We start from the raw sequence: 26,515 nt of genomic DNA, 5'->3' as shown, positions 1-26,515 counted from the left end.
TCTCCAGCTGAGGTTTTTCACGCCTCTCTGCCTGGACCCTTTTTAGTTGGAGATGCCGGGGATTGAACCTGGGACCTTCTGCTTACTAAGCAGATGCTCTACCACTGAGCCACTGTCCCTCCCCTTTAGTGGCTCTCCAGGGTCTCCAGCTGAGGTTTTTCACACCTATTTGCCTGGACCCTTTTTAGTTGGAGATGCCGGGGATTGAACCTGGGACCTTCTGCTTACTAAGCAGATGCTCTACCACTGAGCCACTGTCCCTCCGACAGTGTGAACATCACATTAAAATGGTTATGCACGATTTATATTAACAGTCTGAATCAGGAAAGGTAGTTTTACCATTTCCAGCAGCGTCGGACGGCGTTTTGGCAACTCCCAAAGTGTTTTCCTCCGTCGGCTTGGACCCCTGGGGTGTTCCGTGCGTGGATTTGATTTCCCCAACTTCTCAGCTCCGCAGAGAGGGGCTTCTTTCCGATCTGTGTCTTTACAGGCAAGGGGGGTGTTGGAAGGCTGCTGGATGCTTTGGAGAACAGCCTGATTTTCCGCAAGTATTTTTGCTGCAGTCTGAATGGGCTCTTCTATTTAAAAAGTGCAAAAACATAGCTGGTAAAATAACCAGGGCTGAAAGCGGTCATCAAATTAATTTTCACTTTAAGAATGGCAGCTGTCACCATGTTGGGGGAGGGAGGAGGCGCCAGTTTTGGCCAATGGAATGCCTACAACTAACAACTAGCATTTAGGGTCAGATTTGTGCAAGTTAAGCAGATTGCATCAATGAAAAACCCATTCCCACCCTCCAGCAATAATTTAGCTTCCCCCGTTTTTCTGGTCAGGAAGGCTGGGAAGCTCCTGGTTACCAGCCACCAGAGTCTTGTGAGCAAAAATTCTATTTTCTGAGCTCCCGGCATTAAAGTTGTGAGCTCTGCATACATTAGTGTGCTCTGGGATCATCCTTCCTGAGCGAAGACAAAAATGTGTAAGCCGGAGGCTGGCTCATGAACACTCAGCTTAGAGGGAACACTGCCAGCCAGCATCTTCGCCCAAGCGAGTTTCCCCCAGAAAGGTGCGGATCCCGACGTGCATCTTTTATGAGTGACAAGCAGTCGCAGTCCAACTCACCATCTTCCTCGCTCTCACTTCCTGACGTGCTGCCGTAATTGGCCACCAGGGAGCTCAAAGCGGAAGTTATCTGCTTGGGAATGACACACACAGCATCCTCTGCAGGTCCTGCTTCTCTGTCTGAATCTGCAGGGAGACGAAATCCACAGGGATCAGCCAAGCAGCAAGATGGGCCAGGAAAGCCTATGGAGCACCAGCATGTCCCCTTCCAAGGAGCCTCCCCTTCTGACCCTCAAGAAATGGAAGCTTATGATTGGGGCGGGGGAGCAATCCATACAATTTTCAGCACGCAGCTAAGCACGCTGTCCTCAAAAAGAAGCATTTAACACAAACTTGCTGGGAGCTCCTGATGAGCTGAAAAGACGTAGCTTTAGCTTATATCAAAAACTGTGTGTGTGTGTGTGTGTGGGAGGGGGGCCGGACTCAGCTTGATATCTGTTGTGCAATTAGTATTTCATTGTAATGAAAACCACCACCACCCAACAGCACTACCAATTAAAAAACCCGAGAAGGGGCGGGACGTAGCGGTCAATGGCCGACGCTTGAAAGAACTGCTCCCTCAATCCACGCACATCACATTTTCTCCAGCCCCGGGACTTCATCCTGACTCAAAGTTATGGTCAAAAAAACCTAGGTAAGTCTAGAACAGGGGTAGGGAATGTTGGCTCACCAGATTTTTTTTGCCTACAACTCCCATCAGCCCCAGCCAGCATGGCCAATGACTGGGGCTGATGGGAGATGTTGGCAAAAAAACATCTGGCGAGCCAACGTTCCCTACCCCGGTCTAGAACAACTAGGGCATCTCAAAATCGGACCAAATACCTCCAACCAGGGAATTTGCACCATTGCTCCTGTTGGGCCCAAGAAACATCTGAGAAAATGGGGGGCGAAAGTTCCCCTTCGGCCAACGGGGACTCTGTCTTGTCTAGCCAGACTTTTCCTGACTCAATCGCTAAACTAGAAAGCAATCTTTTCTGCCCGTATCTCACAAGCTATTTTCCCCCTTCAAAAAGAAATTTAAAAAATGACTGAAACTCTTTCTGACGTGGTGCGAACCACCAACTCTGCATATGAGATGGCCTCTGAAGTCCAGAAAGACGTAGTCACCCTATCCCAAGCTGAGCTGTGGGCGAAAGAAAAAAATAATGTACCTAGACAATAAATTATGAGATCAAAATCTGAAATTCAGGGGGATGACGGAAAAAGCTGAAGCAGCGCCAGGAGTTCAAACTCTACTTATGACCTGGCTAGCTTCCACCCTTAATCTGGAAGATGACGTCGCGCCAGTAATCAAAGCAGCCTACCGCCTGGATCCCCTTATGCAGCACTCCGCTGAAGTTCCCCGGGATATCGTATCTTAGCCAAAGCACCCTCCAACAAAGGCCTTTTATTCAAAGGCAAAAAGATCTTGGTCCTTCTCTCCCGATAACTTACTGCATTGCAAGGAACTGCGTCCAATTACCAACCGCCTTTTAGACCACAAGATCCGATTCCGCTGGTCTTTGCCTACGCAGATACTGGTCGTGCATCAGAGCCAGCGCCTGACGGCTACAGACCTCACCTCCGGAAGAAAGCTACTCGCCGCCCTCCATCTGGAGCGGCCCAACTCCCTGGCCTCCTCCTTCGACCGTTCGGAGCCAGAAACTCACCATTCCCCGACAAGCCAGGCATCTTCAAACCTCCATTAGACGAACCGACTCCAATGCAAACCGCCTGTTGCCTTCTCTATCGCTTTTTGTAAGTCCCTGCACAGAGAACTCAGCTAACTGGGCTCCTTTGAATTTGCCAGTAGTCCCCGGGTGGAGATAAGATCTCTAATCAGTTACTCACATGTTGTGGATTAAGAGGGGGTGGTTTCCCTCCTATTGTTAATACTAATTTAGTTCTGAGTGTGTTATTTTTCCTGTAGTGGAAAATGATGAAAATCGATATGTTTTGTTTATGTGTTGTTAGGGGTTGTGGGTGTTGGGTTTAGTTCCACTTATGGGAGGGAGGGGGGGCAGGTTGACTCCATTGTTATTGTTCTCTGCGGTCCCTTTCCTATTTCACTTAAAACCTCTCTGTTTTCACTTCTGCCGCCTGTTTCTCTCTCTCTACCAAGTGGTCAAATCTCTCTTCCGTCTATTATTTCCCCTCTATCTCTCCTCTTCTTTCGCCGTCTCAATTTTAGCGGCGAATTCTAATGACGTTTCCCCTGAACTATTCAAAAGGCGATCTCCTGCAAGTATACTATGATGTCTCACTGCCATCTACTGCCTTCTCCAGGTAATTTCAGGTATTTTAAACTTCCAAATGGGTTCTCCCTGTAATGGCCCTTTTGATATGAGCTATAGGAGCTCACACCTGTTCTCTACATAGTTATTCCCTGTAGAACATTGCATTCTCCATGCGTGCTCTATGGTGATCTCCTGTACAAATATTATGACAATTATTGCGTCCTTTTGCTTCTCAGTTGCCACATTATTTATTTCTGGATGGAGGTGGGTGCTGGACTTGTTTTTCTATGATCATAATAGATTACTGCCATATATTCACAGTACCAGTCTCAAAAATACAATGCAGGCTCTTCTCCACAATGCTACTGTTCTAATTAGGTTGTTGTACACAAACCCCAAGTTACCTCAATTTTCAATACTTATGGCATACCATCTTATTAAAACTTTCTTTTCCCTTCTGAGCCATGACAGGCAATATTAAACTAATCTCCCTAAGCTGCCGTGGCCTTAACGACGTTATTAAAAAAAAAAGAAACCGCAATCAGCTCTCCACAAACTATCACCTGACCTGCTTTTTCTGCAAGAAACTCACCTGAAAAATGCTGATTATCCAACCTTTCGCTCTAAACGCTTCCCTTCTCGATTTCAGACCGCTGACTCCTCCAAATCCCGAGGGGTGGCCATCCTTATCTCCAACAAGGTTTGTTTCACTTGCCTAGCTCAAGAGACTGATCCCTTAGGACGCTATTTATTTATTAAAGGTCGGCTAGAGGATGCCATCTATACATTTGCATGTATATACGCCCCCAATGATGGCCAACTCACTTTTGTGCAAGAGGTTTTTACAAAACTTTCCCTATTTCAGGAAGGCCAAGTAGTAATAGGAGGCGACTTTAACTACGTAGTACGTAATACCTGGGACAGATCCCATCTTCGTACCAAACGACCTAAGAACGCTTTTCCTCCACTCCAAGCTCTTTTAACCCAGAATCACCTTTGTGATATATGGCGCTGGCAATACGAAGGAGTAAAGGACTACACATATTTTTCATCTCAGTTTAATATTTTCACACATAGACTACTTCCTGTTATCTAACTCCCTGATCCCCCAAATTGCTCATTCCAATATTGGCCTCTGAACCCTATCAGACCATGCCTGGGTAGAATGCCAAATTAATACCCTAGCTCAAGAACCATGCTCACACTCTTAGTCCTTTAACAAAGCAGTTTTATTAGACTCCATAGCGTGCGCTGAGATTGAGCAAGAAATCACGAACTTCTTTGACCATAATTCAAATTGTGGAGTTCCAAAACCAACAATCTGGGACGCGTTCAAAGCAGTCCTCCACAGAAAGTGTATCTCACTTAATGCATCCTACAAAAAATGGAAACAAGTAACTAGATTAATTTTCCAGGACTCTATCTCTGAGTTGGAAGTGCTAGACAAACATACAGGCTCCAAAAGTCTATAAAAAACTACCAATTGAACGCAAGAAGCTAATTAGAATCAAACACCATCAAAAAAAGGTCTCCTCTTCACTAAGCAGAAATACTGGCATAGCCATTCTAGGTCTCTGAAAATTCTCTCACAGAAACTCCGCTCCGAACTAGCAGACAGGCATATCCACTTAGAGATCCGGCGGGCACAGTCCATTCATCTCCCTTCCCTCCAAAATCCGTCAAATCTTTCAGGACTTCATCCAAATCTTATAAGCTTCTGAAAATCTGAACTCATCTTCCATTCATGACTTCCTTTGCAAACAGGACATTATTAAACAACTCGACCCGGTCCATGAATCTTTCTTAGATTCTCCTATCACATCTTTAGAAGTCCTCTCGGCTATCAAAAACGCCAAAATCAATAAAACTCCGGGTAGAGACGGCTTTCAGTTGAAATTCTACAAAAAATTTGCCCAGAACATTCTCCCGCACTTCACTGACCTTTGTAACCACACCCTAGACTTCGGCCTAATGCCAGACAGCTGGAAACTTGCAACGACAATACTCATACCTAAGGACAGGGACCCCTCAGATCAAAATAATTTCGCCCAATCTCCCTCCTTAACACGGACTATAAAATCTTTACCTCTGTGATAAACTCTCAACTGAATTCCATCATAGGTCAATATATTCACGTGAACCAATCAGGCTTCATCCCACAAAGAAAAATCACTGACAATATTCGCCAAACCCTAAACATCATTCAATACGGAAAATTCCAACCTTACGAATCCTGCATTCTACCCCTAGATGTCGAAAAGGCCTTCGACAAGGTGGAACCCATATATCTGCTTACAGTCTTAAAAGCAATGGGCTTCGGCCCAAAATTTTTATCCACCATTGAAGCACTATATTCCTCTCCAAAAGCATGTCTCCATATTAACGGGGTCTCAACTCTTGATTTCTCTCTCTCTCGGGGAATCTGTCAGGGATGCCCCCTTTCTCCTCTATTATTTGCCATAGCCACCGAACCACTGGGTAACTTTATTAGACAGTCTCCTTCAATTCTAGGCTTTAACATCAATAACTCAGAGTACAAGATCAGCCTGTTTGCTGACAATATGGTTCTTTACTTGAGAGATCCCCTATCGTCATTACCAACGCTATCCCACTTCTTCACCAAATTCATGCAATTTTCAGGTCTCTCTTTTAATCTCTCTAAATCTTTGATTTTTCCTATTATCATCTCTACTGCCACGCAAACGTCTATAACGGCTCTTTATCCCTATCGCTGGGTCCTCACAACATGGTCCTACTTAGGGATAGCAATCCCAGTGGACTAAAAAGACTTATTCAAGGTAAATTATACAGCTGTATACTACCAAACTTCGTCTACTCTCCAATCCTGGAGCTCTCTCGCTCTATCTTGGATTGAACGCCTAAACACAATTAAATCTTCCATCTTCCCAAAATTTCTTTACTTATTTCAGGCCCTCCCCATCAACATTCCAGTAACTATGGTCAAAAAATGGCACTCTTTTGAACAAGTTCATCTGGGATAATAAACACCCCAGAATTCGTTTTGACACTATCAGAAGGCCCAAGACCAAAGGCAGGCTTGCCATTCCAGACCTCTATCTATAGTACAAGGTGGTGCTACTCTCCTCTATGGTTAATACAGTATACTCTCACCCATGTCCACCATGGACTCACATCGAAGAAGCCCACATCGCACCTTTTAAATACCATGAATTTATCTTTTTTTAAAGAAAAAAGAACGCCCTCACTGGCTTATAATTAACCCCTTTTTGCAGGCCACATTAACTGTTTGGGACCAAGTTCACCCGTTTCTGGCCCCAGGGCTGTCCACCCTCTCTTCATTCATGGGCCAACCATGGTTCCTCCAGCCCATCATTCTTCTTTTCCTATCTGGAAGACTGCATCGGTAGTCTTCCTTTTTCAACTTTTCTCCAAAAACAAAATTTTGACAAAAGCCCAACTAGAAGACAAAATATCTGCTAAACTCGAATACCTTTCAAATCTGTCGTTTTCTGAACAGTCCCCCCTTCCAAGAGACGGCCTCACGACCTCAAACTGATTTTGAGCAATTAAATTTCCCATTCATCTTTAAAATCCAAAGGGCTTATATCCAAGATGTACCGCATCACTGCACTACTCTACCTTCATAGAGCCAGTCTGGTGTAGTGGTTAAGTGTGAGGACTCTTATCTGGGAGAACCGGGTTTGATTCCCCACTCCTCCACTTGCAGCTGCTAGCATGGCCTTGGGTCAGCCATAGCTCTGGCAGAGGTTGTCCTTGAAAGGGCAGCTGCTGGGAGAGCCCTCTCCAGCCCCACCCACCTCACAGGGTGTCTGTTGTGGGGGAGGAAGGGAAAGGAGATTGTGAGCCGCTCTGAGTCTCTGTCCTTGAAAGGGCAGCTGCTGGGAGAGCCCTCTCCAGCCCCACCCACCTCACAGGGTGTCTGTTGTGGGGGAGGAAGGGAAAGGAGATTGTAGGCCGCTCTGAGACTCTGTCCTTGGAAGGGCAGCTGCTGTGAGAGCCCTCTCCAGCCCCACCCGCCTCACAGGGTGTCTGTTGTGGGGGAGGAAGGGAAAGGAGATTGTGAGCCGCTCTGAGTCTCTGTCCTTGAAAGGGCAGCTGCTGGGAGAGCCCTCTCCAGCCCCACCCACCTCACAGGGTGTCTGTTGTGGGGGAGGAAGGGAAAGGAGATTGTGAGCCGCTCTGAGACTCTTCGGATATAAATCCAATATCTTCTTCATCTTCTTAATAGATGCCACTAAGAAGGTGAGGTTCTCTTGACACCAACTCAGTGGGAAGGTATTTGGGAAAGTGAAGCCTACCAATCCACTAATACATCCCAGCAAAATTACAAAATAATGTCAAGACGGTATCGTACCCCCCAACATTTCACTTGTACTGACCCTCAATACTCCCCCAACTGTTGGCGGCAATGCGGACAAGTAGCTTCCGCTATTCACTGTTGGTGGGAGTGCCCAATAGTTAATTCCTTCTGGCAAACAGTCATATCACGGACAGAATCTATCGCAGGTGTCAACATCCCTAGGCAAATAGAAGTCATTCTTCTCAATAATTGGCAAGCCGTCAATACGTCTCCCTCCAAAATATCCTTGTTCGTTTCTCTTATAACTGCGGCCAAAACCATCATAGCTCAAAATTGGAAATCTCAGAATGACTTAACCATTGACAGTTAGCTCATTAAAATATGGGATTTTATCACAACGGATACAATCACAGCTGACATAGATGTTCGTGATCCCTTAGAAGCAGCTCAAAATTTAATTGCTAACTGGTACCCCATTATTGACAAAATCTATGCGGACCCTATAATTTCCTCTTCAATCAACCAGCGCGTCATTCACAAACAAATTATTCTTTTGTGATAAGGGCTCAGTGAATGCCTTTTTAATCCCCTCCAGTGTTTTATGTTATGTTGTGTTAAATTATTTCATTCCTTTATATATTCTATCTTGTATTAAGGTTCTATGAACAATGTTTTATCCGTATAAACAACCTTTTGAGGAATGCAAACAGGATGTAGGAATGTAAATACGACATCGCTTTTGCTCTTTGTTTTTTTTGTTTTTACAATACAATAAAAATTTGTTTGTTTAAAAAAAAATTAGAAACCCACTGCTGTTTTGACTGGAAGCTATCTTTTAGTTCCTTGTTTATCAGCACGTGGAAGCCCCTTTTTCCCCAGACACCAAATATGCTTCTGCAAAAGTAAAGCAGTGATAAAGCAAAAGGTTGCCCCCCTACCACAGCGGAAAGCCCTCCTGGACCATATCCAAAGAATATAAGAGAAGCCATGTTGGATCAGGCCAATGGCCCATCCAGTCCAACACTCTGTGTCACACATAAGAACATAAGAGAAGCCATGTTGGATCAGGCCAGTGGCCCATCCAGTCCAACACTCCATGTCGCATAAGAACATAAGAGAAGCCCTGTTGGATCAGGCCAATGGCCCATCCAGTCCAACACTCTGAGTCACATAAGAACATAAGAGAAGCCCTGTTGAATCAGGCCAGTGGCCCCTCCAATCCAACTCTCTGTGTCACAGAAGAACATAAGAGAAGCCATGTTGGATCAGGCCAATGGCCCATCCAGTCCAACACTCTGTGTCACACAGTGGCCAATATATGTACGTGTGTGTATATATATATACACACACACATTGTATATATACTGTGGCTAATAGCCACTGATGGACCTCTGACCCATATTTTTATCCAATCCCCGGGCGCTGGAAGGTGGGGAGTTCACCCCAGAAGATGCCCACAGGAAAAGCCACGCCCACGGTGGGCCCACTCTTGCTGCTCAGGCGACAGCAAAGCTGGACCGTGCAGGAAGCTGAGAGGGCTGCCAGTGGCTGCTTCAAGCCCAGCCAGGAAACGGAGGGACTCCTGCGCTGCCCTAGGAAGCATGGAGGATGGAGAGGAGGAGAGGGCTTGCAGACTGAGACATACATTGGAGCAGACAATATGGTGGCGTGAGGGGCACATCCCACCCTTCTGCTGATTAATAAATACAGACAGACACTCAGGACAAGGAAGCAAACAGGACAGAGAGCGGAAGTGCCTTGCTTTGTGCTCCCCATGTCCTCTCACTCCTTTACATGTGCGCACACACACACCCTGGCTTCCACAGCTCCCTCCCTGTCTCACCTGCTCCTGCCCACACCCCAGCATTCCCACCCGCTGTTTCCTCCACCCTCCTCCTTTCAGGTGGGTGCTGGCAGCCAGTCTCCCTGCAGTGTCCCGAGAGTCTTCCTGCCAGCAGGGTCAGGTGAACCAAGTGGGCAGGAAGACCCTGCGAGTCTAACTAGAAGCAGCAGCAGGAGAGCTGGTTTTTATACCCCACTTTAATCTATCTCAGGGAGTTCTCAAAGCATCTTCCAATAGCTTTCCCCTTCCTCTCCCCACGACAGGCACCTTGTGAGGCAGGTGGGGCTGAAACCAGAGTCCTGAGAGAGAGAACTGTGATTGGCCAAAGGTTCCATGGAGAGGAGGAGTGGGGAATCAAACCTGATTCTCCAGAACAGAGTTCACAGCTCTTAACCACAACATCATGCTGGCTCTCTGTGCCTCTCTACAGTCAGCTCCCCAAAGGCTCCCATCCTGGCAGTGGGTGAGAAGACCCACGTTGCTCCACACCCCACGGCAGGCGAAGCATCTGGCCGATCGCAAACCCATTCAGCGGCTGGGGGGGAGGGGTCTCTGCCACTGGTTAAGAAGGTGCCCAAACAAAACACACAAAGCAACGGGGGTCTTACCAGGATCGTTGGTGGCCAACAGGCCGAGGGGGTCTATGTCTCTCCCAGAGGCCTGGGTTTTCCCAGCAGACTCTTTTCCAGCTCCCACCTCGTTCCCAGGGCCTTTCGGGCCTGCAGCGTTCAGGGGGGAAGTGCCATCCCCGGGCAGCCCCTCAGACGTGGTCCTGAAGCCATCTCTCTGATGCCCTCCTTTCCTGCGCTGCTGTGATGCCTCGCCTTGGCAGGGAGGCTTCCACATCCCCTTCATCTTGCTGGAGGAGGAAGAAGTGTGAACATCTGTCCCAGGTCATTTCCAGCCAACTGTATCAGCTCCACTCACACCATAGATGCCTCAAGCTTATCCAGAGCAGCACACAGTGCCACAGCGTCAAGCATTGATATTTCTCAATAAACAGTCTTTTGTTGTTGAATCAAAAGCGGCTTTATGGTAGGAACTCAGAAGCTTTACCAAGGACACAATCCTTGGAAGTAATGACGTATACACTGTTACATAGTTACTACTTCAAAGGGTTTCTTCAAAGGGTATCATGCAGATGCAGCTTGAGTCACAAGTTCAAAGGTTGCCTCATAGTATCTCTTTTATTACTAAGGAATTTAGGCTATTTAAAAACATCTCCCTTTCTCACACTTCTCTGGGACCAGATAGGAACTGTCTGTGTGAATCTGGGGGAGAGGCACCTCACAGCTTTGCCAGCCAGGCTGCAGCGTAAACATCCTTGGGCCAAATGGATTTATTACTTGCCCAAAGGTTGTAAAGGAGAGGGGGGGGGCGCGTTAGAGACTGGTGACCTGCTCTTTGTCTAAGGAACCATCACGGCACACAGAAATATGCGTGCTTGACATACAGTCATCAAAACCACTACCCAACCAAGCCAGTGTGCTGTACGGGTTACCAGTGGGGGCCTCTAATCTGGAGAGCCGGGTTTGGTTCCCCACTCCTCCTCCCCACGAAGCAAGCCTGCTGGGTGACCTTCAGCCAGTCACAGTTCTCTCTCAGAACTCTCTCAGCCCCACCTGCCTCACAGGAAGGGAAGGAGACTGTAAGCCGCTCCGAGGCTCCTTCAGGTAGAGGAAAGTGGGGCATAGAACGCAACACTTCTGCACATTCCATTTGACATTAAGCTATGCTGACGGTGCGTTAAAGCTCTCTTGCAGCTAAAAACTGTCAACTGTATTTACGACATTAGTATAGTCACGTTTATGAGGGCATTTCAGAAAGGCGTCTCCTCTGCAAATACTCCTACCAAAGTAAGATTAAAACGTCTTTCCCCCACCCTGCCCCACGGCCCCCACGTGGTCCCCACCAGGCTTACCCAAACTGTGGAGTGTTGAGCACCTCTCCTCTCTGCTCCTTCTCCAGCTGCAGCGCTTTCTTTTTTTCAATGTTTGCCAAAGTAGGGAAATTTCTGGGGAAACAGCCACACAAAGAAGCCTCACTGCAAAGCTCTGCATTTCCTTGCCCGCCTTAGTGAACAGCCAGGGACAACAGGACAGTGAGGTGGGCTGGGGTCTGCAGCAATGTTCACTGAATCACAGAACCACAGGCGTTGGAAGGGACCTCCAGTTGTCCTCTGGCCCAACCCCCTGCACAGTGCAGGAAAAGCACCACCCTCTGCCCTCCTCCTGATCTGCCTAAGTTCACAGGATCCGCATTGCTGTCAAGACGGCCATCTAGCCTCTGCTGAAAAACCTCCAACAGGGCCATAACAGAAGTGGGAGACTTGTGCCCACAGGGCAGGGCTGTGCCTCAGCGGGAAGAGCTTTGCCTGCGGAAGATCCCCAGAGAACTGCTGCCTGAACCCCAACGACCCAACCTGATTCAGCAGCATCAGGAGGCTGACGTGTTCATGTGTGCTCCCCTGCCTTGTCCATCTGCCCTTCCCTGGCAAGCTACAAAGAGCTACAATTGTGTTCAGTTTTGGGCACCACATTTTAAGAAGGATCTAGATAAGCTGGAACGGGTCCAGAGGAGGGCAACGAAGATGGTGAGGGGTCTGGAGACAAAGTCCTATGAAGAAAGGTTGAAGGAGCTGGGCATGTTTAGCCTGGAGAGGAGGCAGCTGAGAGGTGATAGGATCACCATCTTCAAGGACTTGAAGGGCTGTCCTATAGAGGATGGGGTGGAATTGTTTTCTTTGGCCCCAGAAAGTAGAACCAGAACCAATGGGTTGAAATTAAATCAGAAGAGTTTCTAGCACAACATTAGGAAGAACTTCCTTACCCGGAGGGACGGTGGCTCAGTGGTAGAGCATCTGCTCGGGAAGCAGAAGGTCCCAGGTTCAATCCCCGGCATCTCCAAAAAAGGGTCCAGGCAAATAGGTGTGAAAAACCTCAGCTTGAGACCCTGGAGAGCAGGGGAGGGACGGTGGCTCAGTGGTAGAGCATCTGCTCGGGAAGCAGAAGGTCCCAGGTTCAATCCCCGGCATCTCCAAAAAAAGGGTCCAGGCAAATAGGTGTGGAAAACCTCAGCTTGAGATCCTGGAGAGCCGCTGCCAGTCTGAGAAGACAATACTGACTTTGATGGACCAAGGGTCTGATTCAGTATAAGGCAGCTTCATATGTTCAAGCTTCAGCCAGATGGAAGTGGGAGGTACAAAGAGGCCCGTCAGCCCAGCAAGAGCCTGGCACTGGAGCCCCGCCTCCAGCCAGGGCATGTCCCCAGGGAAGTGGTGGGCTGGGGTCTGTCCTGTTCCATAAAACAGAGGTAAACAGGCTGGTTTCTTTGACTCATCCTGGCTGCAGTGCAGCCAGCCCTTCTTGCTGAATGCCTGTGGGTTCCCTGAACTGGTTAGAGAAACAGAGCACTTTTCCCTCCCGGCTTTGCAGATGCACCAACTTCTACTCACTTTTTTCTTTCTTCCCTCCATTTAGCGATTTCCTCAGGAGTATCTAACTTGATTCGTTTGGCCCCAGGAGAATGCATCTGCAGAGAAGGAGGGGGGGGGGGAACACTTTTAAAAGCCTGAAATACAGATAAAACTGACGTTTTCTCCAAGACTCAACGGAAACAGTAATATAAATCAGCATCTCTATTCCCCACTTCAACAAAATTTACAGACCAAGGCCTTGGAGTGAGGCTCTGCAGGGCTGAGTCCAGACTGTTCTGGGATGAAAGAGAGCTCGAGAATCAGAGGCAAGAAAGGGGCAGAACTGCCCGAGCAGACGGCAGAAGGCCCGCTCCGGGAAATGGTTGGGAAAGAAAATAACAGACCATGTTCCGTTTGGGACAACACTTGAGGGCCGGTGGTAGGAGGTGGAGAGAGGAGACTGCGGCCAGTTAAGGACACCGGCTGAAATTAAGCCAGGAAATTTAGCTGTTCGTTCATTGAACTCACACACTTGGGAGGTGAAATAATGTCGACTGTCGTGGGACAAGTTACAGCAGTAAGGAAGGGTGGACTATCGTTCGTGGACTAATTTGCAAGGCTGTTTTACATGCTCCGAGCTCCATCAGTTAGTTGCAAAAATCATACTGGGATGAATGAAACAAGACAACGCTAATGAAATTGGGCTTCAAAACCGAGGGGAAGATACCTACATTTTTCCAGTGGATGCGAACCAATTTTTCATGTGCACTAAAACCACACCCATCTTCTGTACACTGAAAAAGAAAAAAAGACACTATGTTTGGAAGCTGTATTACGTTTCTGTGTCTAAGGGCTAGTCAGCCGGTACAACATGCTGCCATTTCTATCAAAAGCCACAAGCTCTTTACCTAGGGTTACAAGCTACAGCTCCACCTGAGGGTAAATTGTGGAATTTACAGCCTCAAGCAGTAGTTAGCGAAACACTGGATAGCTATTGTGTCCTGCAATACTAGCCCTAGAAAGGCAAATACTGCAGGGTCGCTATAAGTGAAGTAATCCACTTGGCACTCACCAGCCTAACACACCTGCCAACATTTCTCATTGTCTGAGGAACTGCTGAAAGCTGCTTCAACACTGAAAACCACTGGTGTGCTAATTTTAGCACACTACAAAAACTATACAATGCCCCACAAATGTGGTTGTCCATATACCCAAGAGAATTTAATTCTTGCCCCTGGTGCATGCCATCCCTCACATTGCTTGTTAGTTGCCTACCGGTGACTGCAGTGATCTTTTTGCTATACAAGAGGAATTTCACTTTATGAATTTGGTTCTTTGGGTTGCATCTTCAATCAAGTGAATTCATTCCACTGTAAGGTGATGGACATTGGGATAAAAAAAACCCCACCCAACTTCAAGCATGGGGTAATGGGGTCTGCACTTGCTGAGACTGAGAGGGGGAAAGATCCTGAGGTCATAGCGGAGGGGAATCTGAAAGCGTCACCCCAGTTTGCTGCAGCAGTGAAAACGGCAAACTCTATGTTAGGGATTAAGAACATAAGAACATAAGAGAAGCCATGTTGGATCAGGCCAATGGCCCATCCAGTCCAACACTCTGTGTCACACAGTGGCAAAATTTTTTTATACATACACACACACTGTGGCTAATAGCCACTGATGGACCTCTGCTCCATATTTTTATCTAACCCCTCTTGAAGGTGGCTATGCTTGTGGCCGCCACCACCTCCTGTGGCAGTGAATTCCACATGTTAATCACCCTTTGGGTGAAGAAGTACTTCCTTTTATCCGTTTTAACCTGGCTGCTCAGCAATTTCATCGAATGCCCACGAGTTCTTGTATTGTGAGAAAGCGAGAAAAGTACCTCTTTCTCTACTTCCTCCATCCCATGCATTATCTTGTAAACCTCTATCATGTCACCCCGCAGTCGACGTTTCTCCAAGCTAAAGTGCCCCAAGCGTTTCAATTTTTCTTCATAGGGAAAGTGTTCCAGCCCTTTACTCATTCCAGTTGCCCTTTTCTGCACTTTCTCCAATGCTATAATATCCTTTTTGAGGTGCGGCAACCAGAACTGCACACAGTACTCCAAATGAGACCGCACCATCGATTTACACAGGGGCATGATGATACTGGCTGATTTGTTTTCAATTCCCTTCCTAATAATTCCCAGCATGGCGTTGGCCTTTTTTATTGCAAACGCACGCTGTCTTGACGTTTTCAGTGAGTTCTCTACCAGTGATTATTAGGAAAGGGACTGCGAATAAAATGGCTAATATTGTAATGTCCCTATACAGAACTATGGTGCGGCCTCATTTGGAATCCTGTGTACAGTTCTGTTCCCCCTCTATCCAAAAGGACACCCCAGAGCTGGGGAAAGTACAGAGGAAGGAAACCAAGATGACAGAGGGGTTTGAGCACCTTTCCTAAGAGTAAAGGCTGAAGAGTCTGGGACTTTACAGTTGAGAAAAGAGACTAAGGGTGGGGCGACATGATAGAGGTTTATAAAATTATGCACGGGGTTGACAGAATTTTTTTCTCCCTCTCCCAAAATCCTAGAACTTGAGGGCACCCAATCAAGCTGTTGGGCAGGAGGTTCAGGATGGGCAAAAGGAAGCGCTCCTCTCCTTTGTGGAGAAAATCTCGAGTGACATCTAGTAAGCATCAACACTACACAACGTTTCCCCCCAGAATCCCTCAGTGTGAACGAGTGGAGAGATTGGTGCGATCGTGGGGGGCAAAAATGCTAAAGTTTTAGTAGAATCTCCTCTAGGAGAAATGGTAATTGTTTTGGATCCCTTATCAGGGAACAAAAAGCTGCCAGAGGGCCTAAGGTCAGACAGTTAATAAAATACTGTAAAATTAAATGGCCACATCGCACCAGATCTTATTCTTTTGATCTTCAATGGCCCCCAGATGGGTGTTTTGATATCAACAGACTCACAGCCTTGAGTGGGAAACTGGATGTGACGTCTAAACAATACACAGTGTATTGTCTGTGGGCAGAGTTTGCGAAAGAAAAATTAATGAAGACTGCTTCCCCTTCAAGCATAGATCTTGAAGGAGAGCAGCCACAGACTCCGCCTCCTCCCTTGGGTAGAGGTAAAGAGCCAAATCAGCTACAGGGTGAAGTTGTTGTACCACCAATTGGAGTTTCGGACCCACAAAGTCCTGTAACGCAGCAACAATTGGTAGTGACACCAAAAGGGGAGAAGAGGAATCTTTCTCCTATGGGTGCTAAATCTGAGAAGCCCGTAAGCAGAATCAAGAGGTTTGGAAAGAAGATTTTATCTAAAATGAGTTGTTTTAAGAGACAAGGAGATTTGCAAGAGTCAGGGTTTGGCGATCAAGAGCAGGAAAAGTTGCTTCAGAATCTGGTTTGCTCAAGTGAAGGCCTGGTGGTCCTAAGATTTCTGTAGATGTTTCTCCTGTCGATCTGAGTGCTTTTACCATGTTAAGACAAGAGGAGTCAGATTTGCCAATAGGTAGAATGGCTCAGGCTGTTGATATTGGAGGGAAAACGATTCTGTATCAGTTTTCTCCAGAAGTGGAAGTGGAAATTGCTAATGTGAACGTAGCACATAAGGTTTTGCTTTCTCCTAGTACTCCTAGAAGTTTGCAGAGATGTGCAAGACTGAATCCAGCAACTTTGCTGCCAGTTCCTGTGGAGGGTTCAGGGGATTCAGAGCATGGTTGTTTGGGCAAACTGGCCTCAGTAGTCTCACCCAGACAGGACTCAACTGATGTGTCTCTGGATTCCCCTGATTTCTGTTTTGTGTTCTGTGTTCCAAACAAGATTGTAAGGCAGCTTGGAATTCTCCATTTTCTCTCAGCTTGGAATTCTCCGTTTTGGAAAGCAGCCTTGGTTTCATTGGCGACTGGGTGAGTACAAGTAAACCGATTAATGTGGATATAAATTGGAATTTGGAAATGAATTGGCAATGTAAGTAAATTGGCCATTGTGCAGAATTTTAGCTATTGTGCAGTTTTAAAATGCATTGCGAAAGTTTAAGAAAGACCAAGCTTGCCACACTAAATTGTTTCTATGTAAAAGTAGAGCTTTAAGTTTGCAACTGCCTTTCTATGCAAGTTGGGCCTAAGCCATTGAAGGTTTATGAAATATTTTATTTTATTTTATTACGTTCAGTTTATATCCCGCCCTCTCCGCAAGTGGACTCCGGGCGGCTCACAACATTATACAATACAATCAGTCCAATAAAACATATAAAACCATAATTTACTTATTTCAGTTTTAAAACCAAGCTATGACGCTGCTTCAGTACAGTACAAGCAGTACTGAATTCTCGACTGTGATCGCCAGCATTCTATATGATGTCCGGTGGCAGCCCTTTTTCAATTAAACAGCAAAAGCCTGCTTAAACAATTCGGTCTTACAGTCCCTGCAGAATGCAGACAAATCCAGCAGGGCCCTTATGGCTTCTGGAAGGGTGTCCAAAGTTCTGGTGCTGCCACTGAAAAAGCCCTAGATCTCGTTACACACAACCTGGCTTCTTTTGACCCGGGGCGGACAACAGATTTTTTTGTCCCTGATCGCAGTGCTCTCTGGGGGATATATGGGGAAAGGCGGTCCCGTAGATAGACAGGTCCCTGACCATAAAGGGCTTTAAAGGTTAATACCAACACCTTGAAGCGAACTCGGAACACAACAGGCAACCAGTGCAGCTCTCTCAGCACTGGCTGAATGTGCTCCCATCGCGGCAGCCCCATTAACAGCCGTGCCACAGCATTCTGCACTAGTTGTAGTCTCCGGGTTAGCATCGAGGGTAGCCCCATGTAGAGAGCATTACAGTGATCTATTCTTGAGGTGACCGTAGCATGGATTACCATCGCTAAGTCGTTGCGCTCCAGGAAAGGGGCCAACTGCCGCACTTTATGCATCGCATAAGCCTTTTTAGAATATGTTTCTTATATATACTGTACAAGCCTAAGACTTTTAAGAAAATATCTCTGTCTTTAGAACAAGCTATTAACAATGCTTATGAGAGTTATCTTGTTCTGTGAAAACTCCTATGTTGCTTAGAGTTTCATTATTTTAATTACTGGGTTAATAACATTTGAAATGTCCTTCATAATAGTAAGGTTTTACACTATGCAGTACTACATTGATTCAAAACCAAAAAGGTTTAAGCACACATTCCGGGAGTTGGGAACAGGGAGAGCAGCCGCTGTACTGATAACAGCTGCAGCAAGAAGCAAGAGTCTGTGTTTTTGTAAGCACATTCTACTGTGCACTGATAATGGCACAGCAAAAGCACATTCCGTTTAGGTTTTTTTCCCCTTCTCTTTGCTCTATCAGAAGTCCCCCCCCCTTTTCTCCGCAACTATTAGCCAGTCTGTATTAAAAACACGTCTTATGCTAGAAAATAAGTAAGAAGAATTACATCACTAACGTTTGCCATCACTAATGTGTCTTGTTTTTGATTGAGTGTTTTAAAGTTTCCATAGGGAAGCCTTAAACGGTGCTTTGCTGAAGTCTAGCCTCCAAACTTGGAGAAGCGAGTTTGAAGCAAGTCTGCCTGAAAGCAAATTACTGACTGGGGGATGGGCCAAAAGCTAAGCGTTCCAAAGGGCCTACAGCCATCCCGGGTCCAGGTACAAATGCAAGCACTCTGTCCTATTCTGCAGGGGCGTCGTTTTGTCTGAGAAGCATTTCGGAAGAAATCCGAGCGGTCTGTGTTCCAGTATTTGATAGCTGTGCCAGCATCCAGCTGACGACGAGTTCCTGAGCAAGCCTGTGACTCCCCCTCAACTGCAAAGCAGTCAGAGATAACGACAGCACAACAAGACGGAAACTATTCCTAACGTTTCTGAAGCAAGCTCCAGCACCGACGTGAGTTTTGCTTTGTTCTTCTGGGACTGCTCACAGCAGAAGTTTCTCTACCGTCCTTGATTCGTGAGAAGGTTTTTTTTTTCTGTCCTTGTTTCTTGGGAAGAAGAACGTTATTGGCCAGTTCAGGGTTGTAAAACTTTTTTTGTTTTTTTTTGCTTTGTTGTTTTGTTTTCTTCTGCTGCTGCTGCAAAAATGCAGCTTATTACAGTGTCTTGTATGTATGTGTTTTGTAAGTGTTCTTGTACGCATATGGTATGCTGTAAAATTCACACACATTGATTCTTTATCTACACACATTGAGCTTAATGTTGAAAAGGAATAATTGGGGATATGTCGTCGTTTCCTAAGTGCCTTAAATTCTTGGATTGGATCATAAGAGGTCCAAAACGAGGGACTGTGGCGGAATTTATTTTGGGTTGGCCCTCTTTATGATCCTAACCATATTCTGCCTCTATGCCCTGTTGTTGTCGTCCCTCCAGAGGAACTGGCTGGCAACTGAGTGAGACAGGAGGCTGGACTAGATGGACCCTCCCTGGTCTGATCCAGCAGGGCTCTGATTATGTCCTTCTCAGGGGAAGGCCTCGGCCTCTCTGCCCTGTTGTTGGCCCTCCTGAGGAATTGGTTGGCCACTGTGTGAGACAGGAGGCTGGACTAGATGGATCCTCCCTGGTCTGGTCCAGCAGGGCTCTGATTATGCCCTTCTCAGGGGAAGGCCTCGGCCTCCCTGCCCTGTTGTTGTCGTCCCTCCAGCGGAACTGGTTGGCCTCTGTGTGAGACAGAAGGCTGGACTGGATGGACCCTCACTGGTCTGGACCAGCAGGGCTCTTCTGATGTCTTCAGGGGAAGGCCTCGGCCTCCCTGCCCTGTTGTTATCGTCCCTCCATAGGAACTGGTTGGCCACTGTGTGAGACAGAAGGCTGGACTGGATGAACCCTCACTGGTCTGGACCAGCAGGGCTCTTCTGATGTCCTTCTCAGGGGAAGGCCTCGGCCTCTCTGCCCTGTTGTTGGCCCTCCAGAGGAACTGGCTGGGCCACTGCGTGAGACAGGAGGCCAGACTAGATGGATCCTCCTGGTCCGATCCAGCAGGGCTCTTCTGATGTTCTTCTCAAGGGAAGACCTCGGCCTCTCTGCCCTGTTGTTGGCCCTCCTGAGGAATTGGTTGGCCACTGTGTGAGACAGGATGCTGGACTAGATGGACCTTCACTGGTCTGATCCAGCAGGGCTCTTCTGATGTTCTTCTCAAGGGAAGACCTCGGCCTCTCTGCCCTGTTGTTGGCCCTCCAGAGGAATTGGTTGGCCACCGTGTGAGACAGGATGCTGGACTAGATGGACCTTCTCTGGTCTGATGCAGCAGGGCTCTTCTGATGTCCTTCTCAAGGGAAGGCCTCGGCCTCTCTGCCCTGTTGTTGGCCATCCAGAGGAACTGGCTGGCAACTGTGTGAGACAGGAGGCTGGACTAGAGGGACCATTGGTCTGATCCAGCAGGGCTCTTCTTATGATTATACTTTAGATTGTTATATTTATTTGTGGTTTAATTTGCCCGCCTGATCCCTCTTACCTCTATGTTCTTACCATCCATGACAGCACAGTCACTGTCAACCACAATGAAACATGGATCTAATAAGATGCCCCCTTAGCAGACACAAAATTAAGCCACCAAGTAAAACCACCACACCTGCTGGTGCTGAGAGAGATGCTCCTCGTATTTCGCCTTGTTTTTAAAGCCGTGATCACACGTGTCACAATAATGAGTAAAGACAGGTTCTTTCTTCTTCTTGTTCTGCAAACACAAGGTGGACATTAGCTAGGACCACAACCATTGGTCTGAGCACCCTGAGCAGCACAAGTGATAACTTATTAAGCTTTAAGCTTGCTACTCTAATGTTCAACCAAGGTACAAATTATAAAAGTTGGGAGAAGAGAAACAAGTGAGCTGTGAAAAGCTTCTTAGAAATTTCATTTCAAGAAGCTTTCCAGAAAAAAACTCACAGCGCCTCCCCTCTTTTGTGAATTGTTAGCAAACAGGATTTTTTTCCCTGTTGAAAACCAGGCAGATGCATGGTTAAAAAAAAATAAAGCAGACTTTTGTTGAAGGGCATGGGCTGTGTTTACACACTATGCATGCACCAGATTAGGGACCCCAGGCAGAAAATCAACAGCTGAAATGTTCATAAACATGTGCTATGTAGTCACCTAAAGAATTTCTTCCTGGTGCACCATAAAAATCACAGTGCTCTTATCATTCTGTTCTATGGAAAGGGTCTCAACTAAGGTGACACCAACTGCATTAATCCAGTTCCACCGGCTTGGGTAAAAATAGTCCCCTGTGCAAGCACCGGGTCATTACTGACCCATGGGGTGATGTCACATCAAGACGTTTTCATGGCAGATTTTTATAGGGTGGTTTGCTGTTGCCCTCCCAGTCACCTACGCTTTACCCCCAGCAAGCCGGCTTACTCTAGCCCAAATTCTCTCAACAGCAATACAAAGGTAAGCTACACAGTAACAACAACAGTAATCCAAAGGAATTGTGCACCGATATCGTACATAAATCCAAATTATTGTATTATCACAGACAATTTAATGTACACTCAAATTCTGTATGTTCAAAAGGCCTGCAACATACAATTATAAAAATTGTCTTCTACAAAGAACATAAAGACGAAGCATAGTATATCCAAGTCAAACTACTAGTAGGAAAGGAAAAGGAAAGGTCCCCTGTGCAAGCACCAGTCGTTTCCGACTCTGGGGTGACGTTGCTTTCACAGCGTTTTCCCGGCAGACTTTTTACAGGGTGGTTTGCCATTGCCTATCCAATATGTTCAATTTTAGTCTGCAAAAGATTTTTTTTCTTCACACACAGATCGTCCTTCTTTTTCTGACATGACTGCTAGTTTATTCCAAACACGTTTCCCAGAGAACAGATCAGAATAGATTTTGTCCCAGGCCTACACTCTGCAAACCAAACAACAAAAATTGCATACCTTTTTTTCATGCTGCAAAATGCACCCTACCTGCAAAATGCACAGAATTCCCTGTTCTAATTTCAACTTGGGACACAGTCCTCTGAAGTGGATTGTGCTGAAAAACTCACCCAGCCGCCCCACACAATCCCAATTAATGGGACCAAAGTGAGGCTGGATGATGTGGCTTTGGTTTCCAGAGTGTCCCGCCTGAAAAAACATCTGTTCAGATCTGTTCTTTGAGAAAGTGTTTGGGAATGATAGAAGACAATGCTTATTATTATCTGTATGGTACAGTCCTTTTGAACATACAGAACTGGAGCATACGTTAATTTGTCTGTAACAATACAATAATTTGGATGTTACGTACAGCAATAGTGCACAGTTCTTTTGGGTTACAAATTCTCTCAACAGCAGAGACACCCAGCACCAGAATTTTATATACACTGGATTAAGCAAGTATGAGAAAAAAAACCCCTGATTTTGAAAGAATGTGAGGATGGCACAGATGATGTAGAAGAAGAAGATGATGATATTGGATTTATATCCCGCCCTCCACTCCGAAGAGTCTCAGAGCGGCTCACAATCTCCTTTCCCTTCCTCCCCCACAACAGACACCCTGTGAGGTGGGTGGGACTGAGAGGGCTCTCACAGCAGCTGCCCTTTCAAGGACAACCTCTGCCAGAGCTATGGCTGACCGAAGACCATTCCAGCAGGTGCAAGTGGAGGAGTGGGGAATCAAACCCGGTTCTCCCAGATAAGAGTCCGCACACTTAACCACTACACCAAACTGGCTCTCCTACTTGAATCTCAGCCCAGGTTCAACACTGTTAATTCAACCTTATGGCCATCATTCTCAAAGTATAAGAACTTGTAACACTGGCAAAAAAAGCAGGCATTATATTACTAAGCATGAATAAAGCTAGACACTACACACTACATAGTAATACCCAATACCTTCTGCTTGTAGTTTTGTCGATAAGCGCTGAAACGTGGCTGTCCGCATTGTTGCACACGCCAGTCTTCACCAAAATGAAAGTTTCCCCCTTTAAGGATATAAATATATATTACACATATATCAACAGGGTGGGGAGGGAAATCAAGCAGCAAACAGAAAAATGGCATTTGTGTGCAGGACAAGAATGTTCTAGTCCAGATCGGACAACTGCATGAGTGACCTCTCTTGCCAAGTGGCCTCTGCTGGGGCCGATCAAGGGGAGATCAGGGGCTCTGACTTACTGATTTTATTTGCTACGTTTGCCTTTCTCCCTGAGAAGGTGGATTATACACCATAAGTCAATACAGTCAACAGGACGCGACATTGATTAAACAACTGACAAATTTGGAACACAGCAAAAAGTGTTAGATCCTGAACGAGGTCTTTGTGTAGGAGGGTGTGGTGGAAGTCGTGGCCAGGTGCCTGGAGATGGTGACGGGATGGGGCCAAGGACAAAGCTGCTCATGGACACTCGGGAGTCAACCTGCAGAAGGCTGCACTCCTCCCTCCTCACCAAAGCAGCAGATCTGTAGCTTGAGGAAACGGCTAGATCTCAGCCTACTGCTGGAGACCATGATCTCCGCTGGCAACCAAGCAAGAACAATAAAGAACATAAGAGAAGCCATGTTGGATCAGGCCAATGGCCCTTCCAGTCCAACACTCTGAGTCACATAAGAACATAAGAGAAGCCATGTTGGATCAGGCCAATAGCCCCTCCAGTCCAGCACTCTGTGTCACATAAGAACATAACAGAAACCATGTTGGATCAGGCCAATGGGTCATCCAGTCCAACACTCTGTGTCACATAAGAGAAGCCATGTTGGATCAGGCCAATGGCTCATCCAGTCCAACACTCTGTGTCACATAAGGACATAACAGAAGCCATGTAAGATCAGGCCAATGGCCCATCCAGTCCAACACACTGTGTCACATAAGAACATAAGAGAAGCCATGTTGGATCAGGCCAATGGCCCATCCAGTCCAACACACTGTGTCACAGAAGAACATAAGAGAAGCCATGTTGGATCAGGCCAATGGCCCATCCAGTGCAACACTCTGTGTCACATAAGAACATAAGAGAAGCCCTGTTGGATCAGGCCAATGGCCCATCCAGTGCAACACTCTGTGTCACATAAGAACATAAGAGAAGCCATGTTGGATCAGGCCAATGGCCCATCCAGTCCAACACTCTGCGTCACATAAGAACATAAGAGGAGCCATGTTGGATTAGGCCAATGGCCCTTCCAGTCCAACACTCTGTGTCACATAAGAACATAAGAGAAGCTATGTTGGATCAGGCCATTGGCTCATCCAGTCCAACACACTGTGCCACATAAGAACATAACAGAAGCCATGTTGGATCAGGCCAACGGCCCATCCAGTCCAACACTGTGTGTCACATAAGAACATAAGAGAAGCCATGTTGGATCAGGCCAATGGCCCTTCCAGTCCAACACTCTTAGTCACATAAGAACATAAGAGAAGCCCTGTTGGATCAGGCCAATGGCCCCTCCAGTTCAACACTCTGCGTCACACAGTGGCCAAAAAACCCAGGCGCCAACAGCGGGGCCAGGACACTAGCACCCTTTCACACACCAGGCCAAAACTTTTCTGCGTTGTTTACTCAGGTTGTTTTTGGGGGGAGGAGTACATTTTTGTATTTTTACTTGCATGCATGTGTGCATGGACACACCTGGAAGTCAGGTTGGCCTCTGGTGACTGAACCCCTATGTGGGTGCAGGGCCCTGGAGGTTAATCAGAGAGGTGGCTGCATAAAGCCTGTTCCCAGCTCTGGTATTCCTTGGAGGTCGCTCACCCAAGTACTTGTCAGAGTCAACCCTGCTTAGACTATCCACATCAGGGCTGCTCACCCCGATTTCTGATCAGGTGACTTATCATTTAAAGCAACACCACTTTAGACTGGAAACTGTTACTTTAAGCTCACAGTGATCTTGCTTTTAGGTTCTATGTTGCTCCGCTCAGCTGGGAACAGACCGTTTTTAAAAACCAGATGTTAAAAAGAGAACAAGTGATGTCCCTGGGCAACAGGGCCTGGCTTTAATTTGCCAATTCCATGGTTTCAAAGGATTTTGAAAAAAATCCACACAGATGAATGGAGGTAGGGCAGCTGGAATGCTTCTCTTTAAAAAAGCTATGCACACAACTTGATTTGGGGGGTATTTCACCAATGACACAAGCTTTCAGGGGGGGGGGGGGGGAATGAATCCTACATCTTTTCCAGCCTTCTAAATGTGATCTGGTTTAACATGCTTGTTTTAACTTACATTTATTGACCAATACTTAAAAGAGATTCCATGTTAATTTTATGTCCCAGCAACAACGCATACTTAACCTGAAGTATTTACACACACCTTAACCGGTACAGCTGAACAAATTCAAAACTTTAAAGTAGAAATCATATTTATTGGCGTAACACTTTTTAAGGCAATACTTTAAAGGCAAAAATTAAACACAACACGAAAATAACACACTAATGGTGCAATCCTATGAAGAGTTACTTCAAGTGAAGGGCATTACAAATTATTAAAAACTGCTTCAAAAAAGTATACCCCGCCTTTGCCCTCGTCAGGACCGCCCAGCCAGCTAACAGATTAAAAACATATTTAATAAAAACACATAATTAAAACTAAAACCAAGTTAAAATACATCGACAATGTAATAAAACGGGCATCCATCAAAACAAGAACCAAAATGTAATGCAAGAACTAGGGGATCACTGAAGAAACACCAAACCAAAGTCTTCATCTTACCTACTGCTGGAACACAGCAACAGGAGGGGATAGGCAAGTCTCACTGGGGACAGCACCACAGTTTTGGTGCCACAACTGAGAAGGCCCTCTCTTGGGCCCCAAAGTAGGGACGTGGTACGGGTGGGTGGTCCTGTAGGGCAGCGGCTCCCAAACTTTTTGGCACCAGGGACCAGTTTCAAGAAAGACAATTTTTCCATGAACTGTGTGGGGGGGGGGGGAGCTGCTGGGGTTTTGCTGCCCCAGGCTGCCCCCCTGCCTGTGCCTGTCCATACCTCCCATGGAGGTCTTTAAATGGGGGGAGACTGGGGCTGTTTCTACCACCTCCCCGCTAGGTGGCCAGGCGGCAGAAGGCCAATCTGCCTCCCCCTCCCATTTAAAGACCCTGTCAAGTGCATTCATTTCCCTCCTCTCTTGACTTCCTAGAGAACGAGCAGTCCACCAGCTCTATATTGCTCCCCTCTTCTTTACAGCCAGTGGGTAGTAATAAATCCATCTGGCCCTAGGATATTTATGCTACAGCCTAGCTGGCATTACCTTCCAGTCACCTCTCCAACAGGTTCACACAGACAACTCTTATCTGCTCCCAGAAAAGTGTGAGAATGTTTGATGTTTCCAATAGCCTACATTTTTTAGTAATAAAACAGATAGCCTTTGAACCCGTGACTCAAGCATGCATCTGTATAGTAACCTTTGATGATATCCTATATAGCAACTGTGTAACTGTGTGTACGTCATTACTCCCAAGGCTTGTGTCCTTGGTACAGCTCCTGAGTTTCTAACAATAAAGAAGAAGATATTGGATGTATATCCTGCCCTCCACTCCGAAGAGTCACAGAGCGGCTCACAATCTCCTTTCCCTCCCCCCCCCCCCCACAACAGACACCCTGTGAGGTGGTTGGGGCTGAGAGAGCTCTCCCAGAAGCTGCCCTTTCAAGGACAGTATCTCAGAGCGGCTCACAACCTCCTTTCGCTTCCTCCCCCACAACAGACACCCTGTGAGGTAGATGAAGATATTGGATT

The 26,515-nt window shown here is 46.6% G+C and overlaps 1 protein-coding gene across 1 annotated transcript in view; it reads right to left on the bottom strand.

Annotated features, from left to right (window-relative positions):
* Nucleotides 1–26,515, bottom strand: part of NUFIP1 (nuclear FMR1 interacting protein 1) — a 29,458-nt gene that overhangs the window by 1,154 nt on the left and 1,789 nt on the right. Inside the window, exons 2-9 of the mRNA XM_060233568.1 lie at nt 22,685–22,773; nt 20,440–20,544; nt 13,628–13,690; nt 12,936–13,012; nt 11,403–11,495; nt 10,090–10,340; nt 1,120–1,245; nt 340–578 (exon numbers count right to left, since the gene is read on the bottom strand). Of these exons, the coding sequence (XP_060089551.1) occupies nt 340–578; nt 1,120–1,245; nt 10,090–10,340; nt 11,403–11,495; nt 12,936–13,012; nt 13,628–13,690; nt 20,440–20,544; nt 22,685–22,773 (1,043 nt within the window). The remainder of the gene's footprint in view (nt 1–339; nt 579–1,119; nt 1,246–10,089; nt 10,341–11,402; nt 11,496–12,935; nt 13,013–13,627; nt 13,691–20,439; nt 20,545–22,684; nt 22,774–26,515) is intronic.

The sequence above is a fragment of the Heteronotia binoei genome, chromosome 3 (genome assembly GCF_032191835.1).
Source record: "Heteronotia binoei isolate CCM8104 ecotype False Entrance Well chromosome 3, APGP_CSIRO_Hbin_v1, whole genome shotgun sequence".
Taxonomy (NCBI): Eukaryota; Metazoa; Chordata; class Lepidosauria; order Squamata; family Gekkonidae; genus Heteronotia; species Heteronotia binoei.
This window is presented reverse-complemented; position numbering and strand designations above follow the sequence as displayed.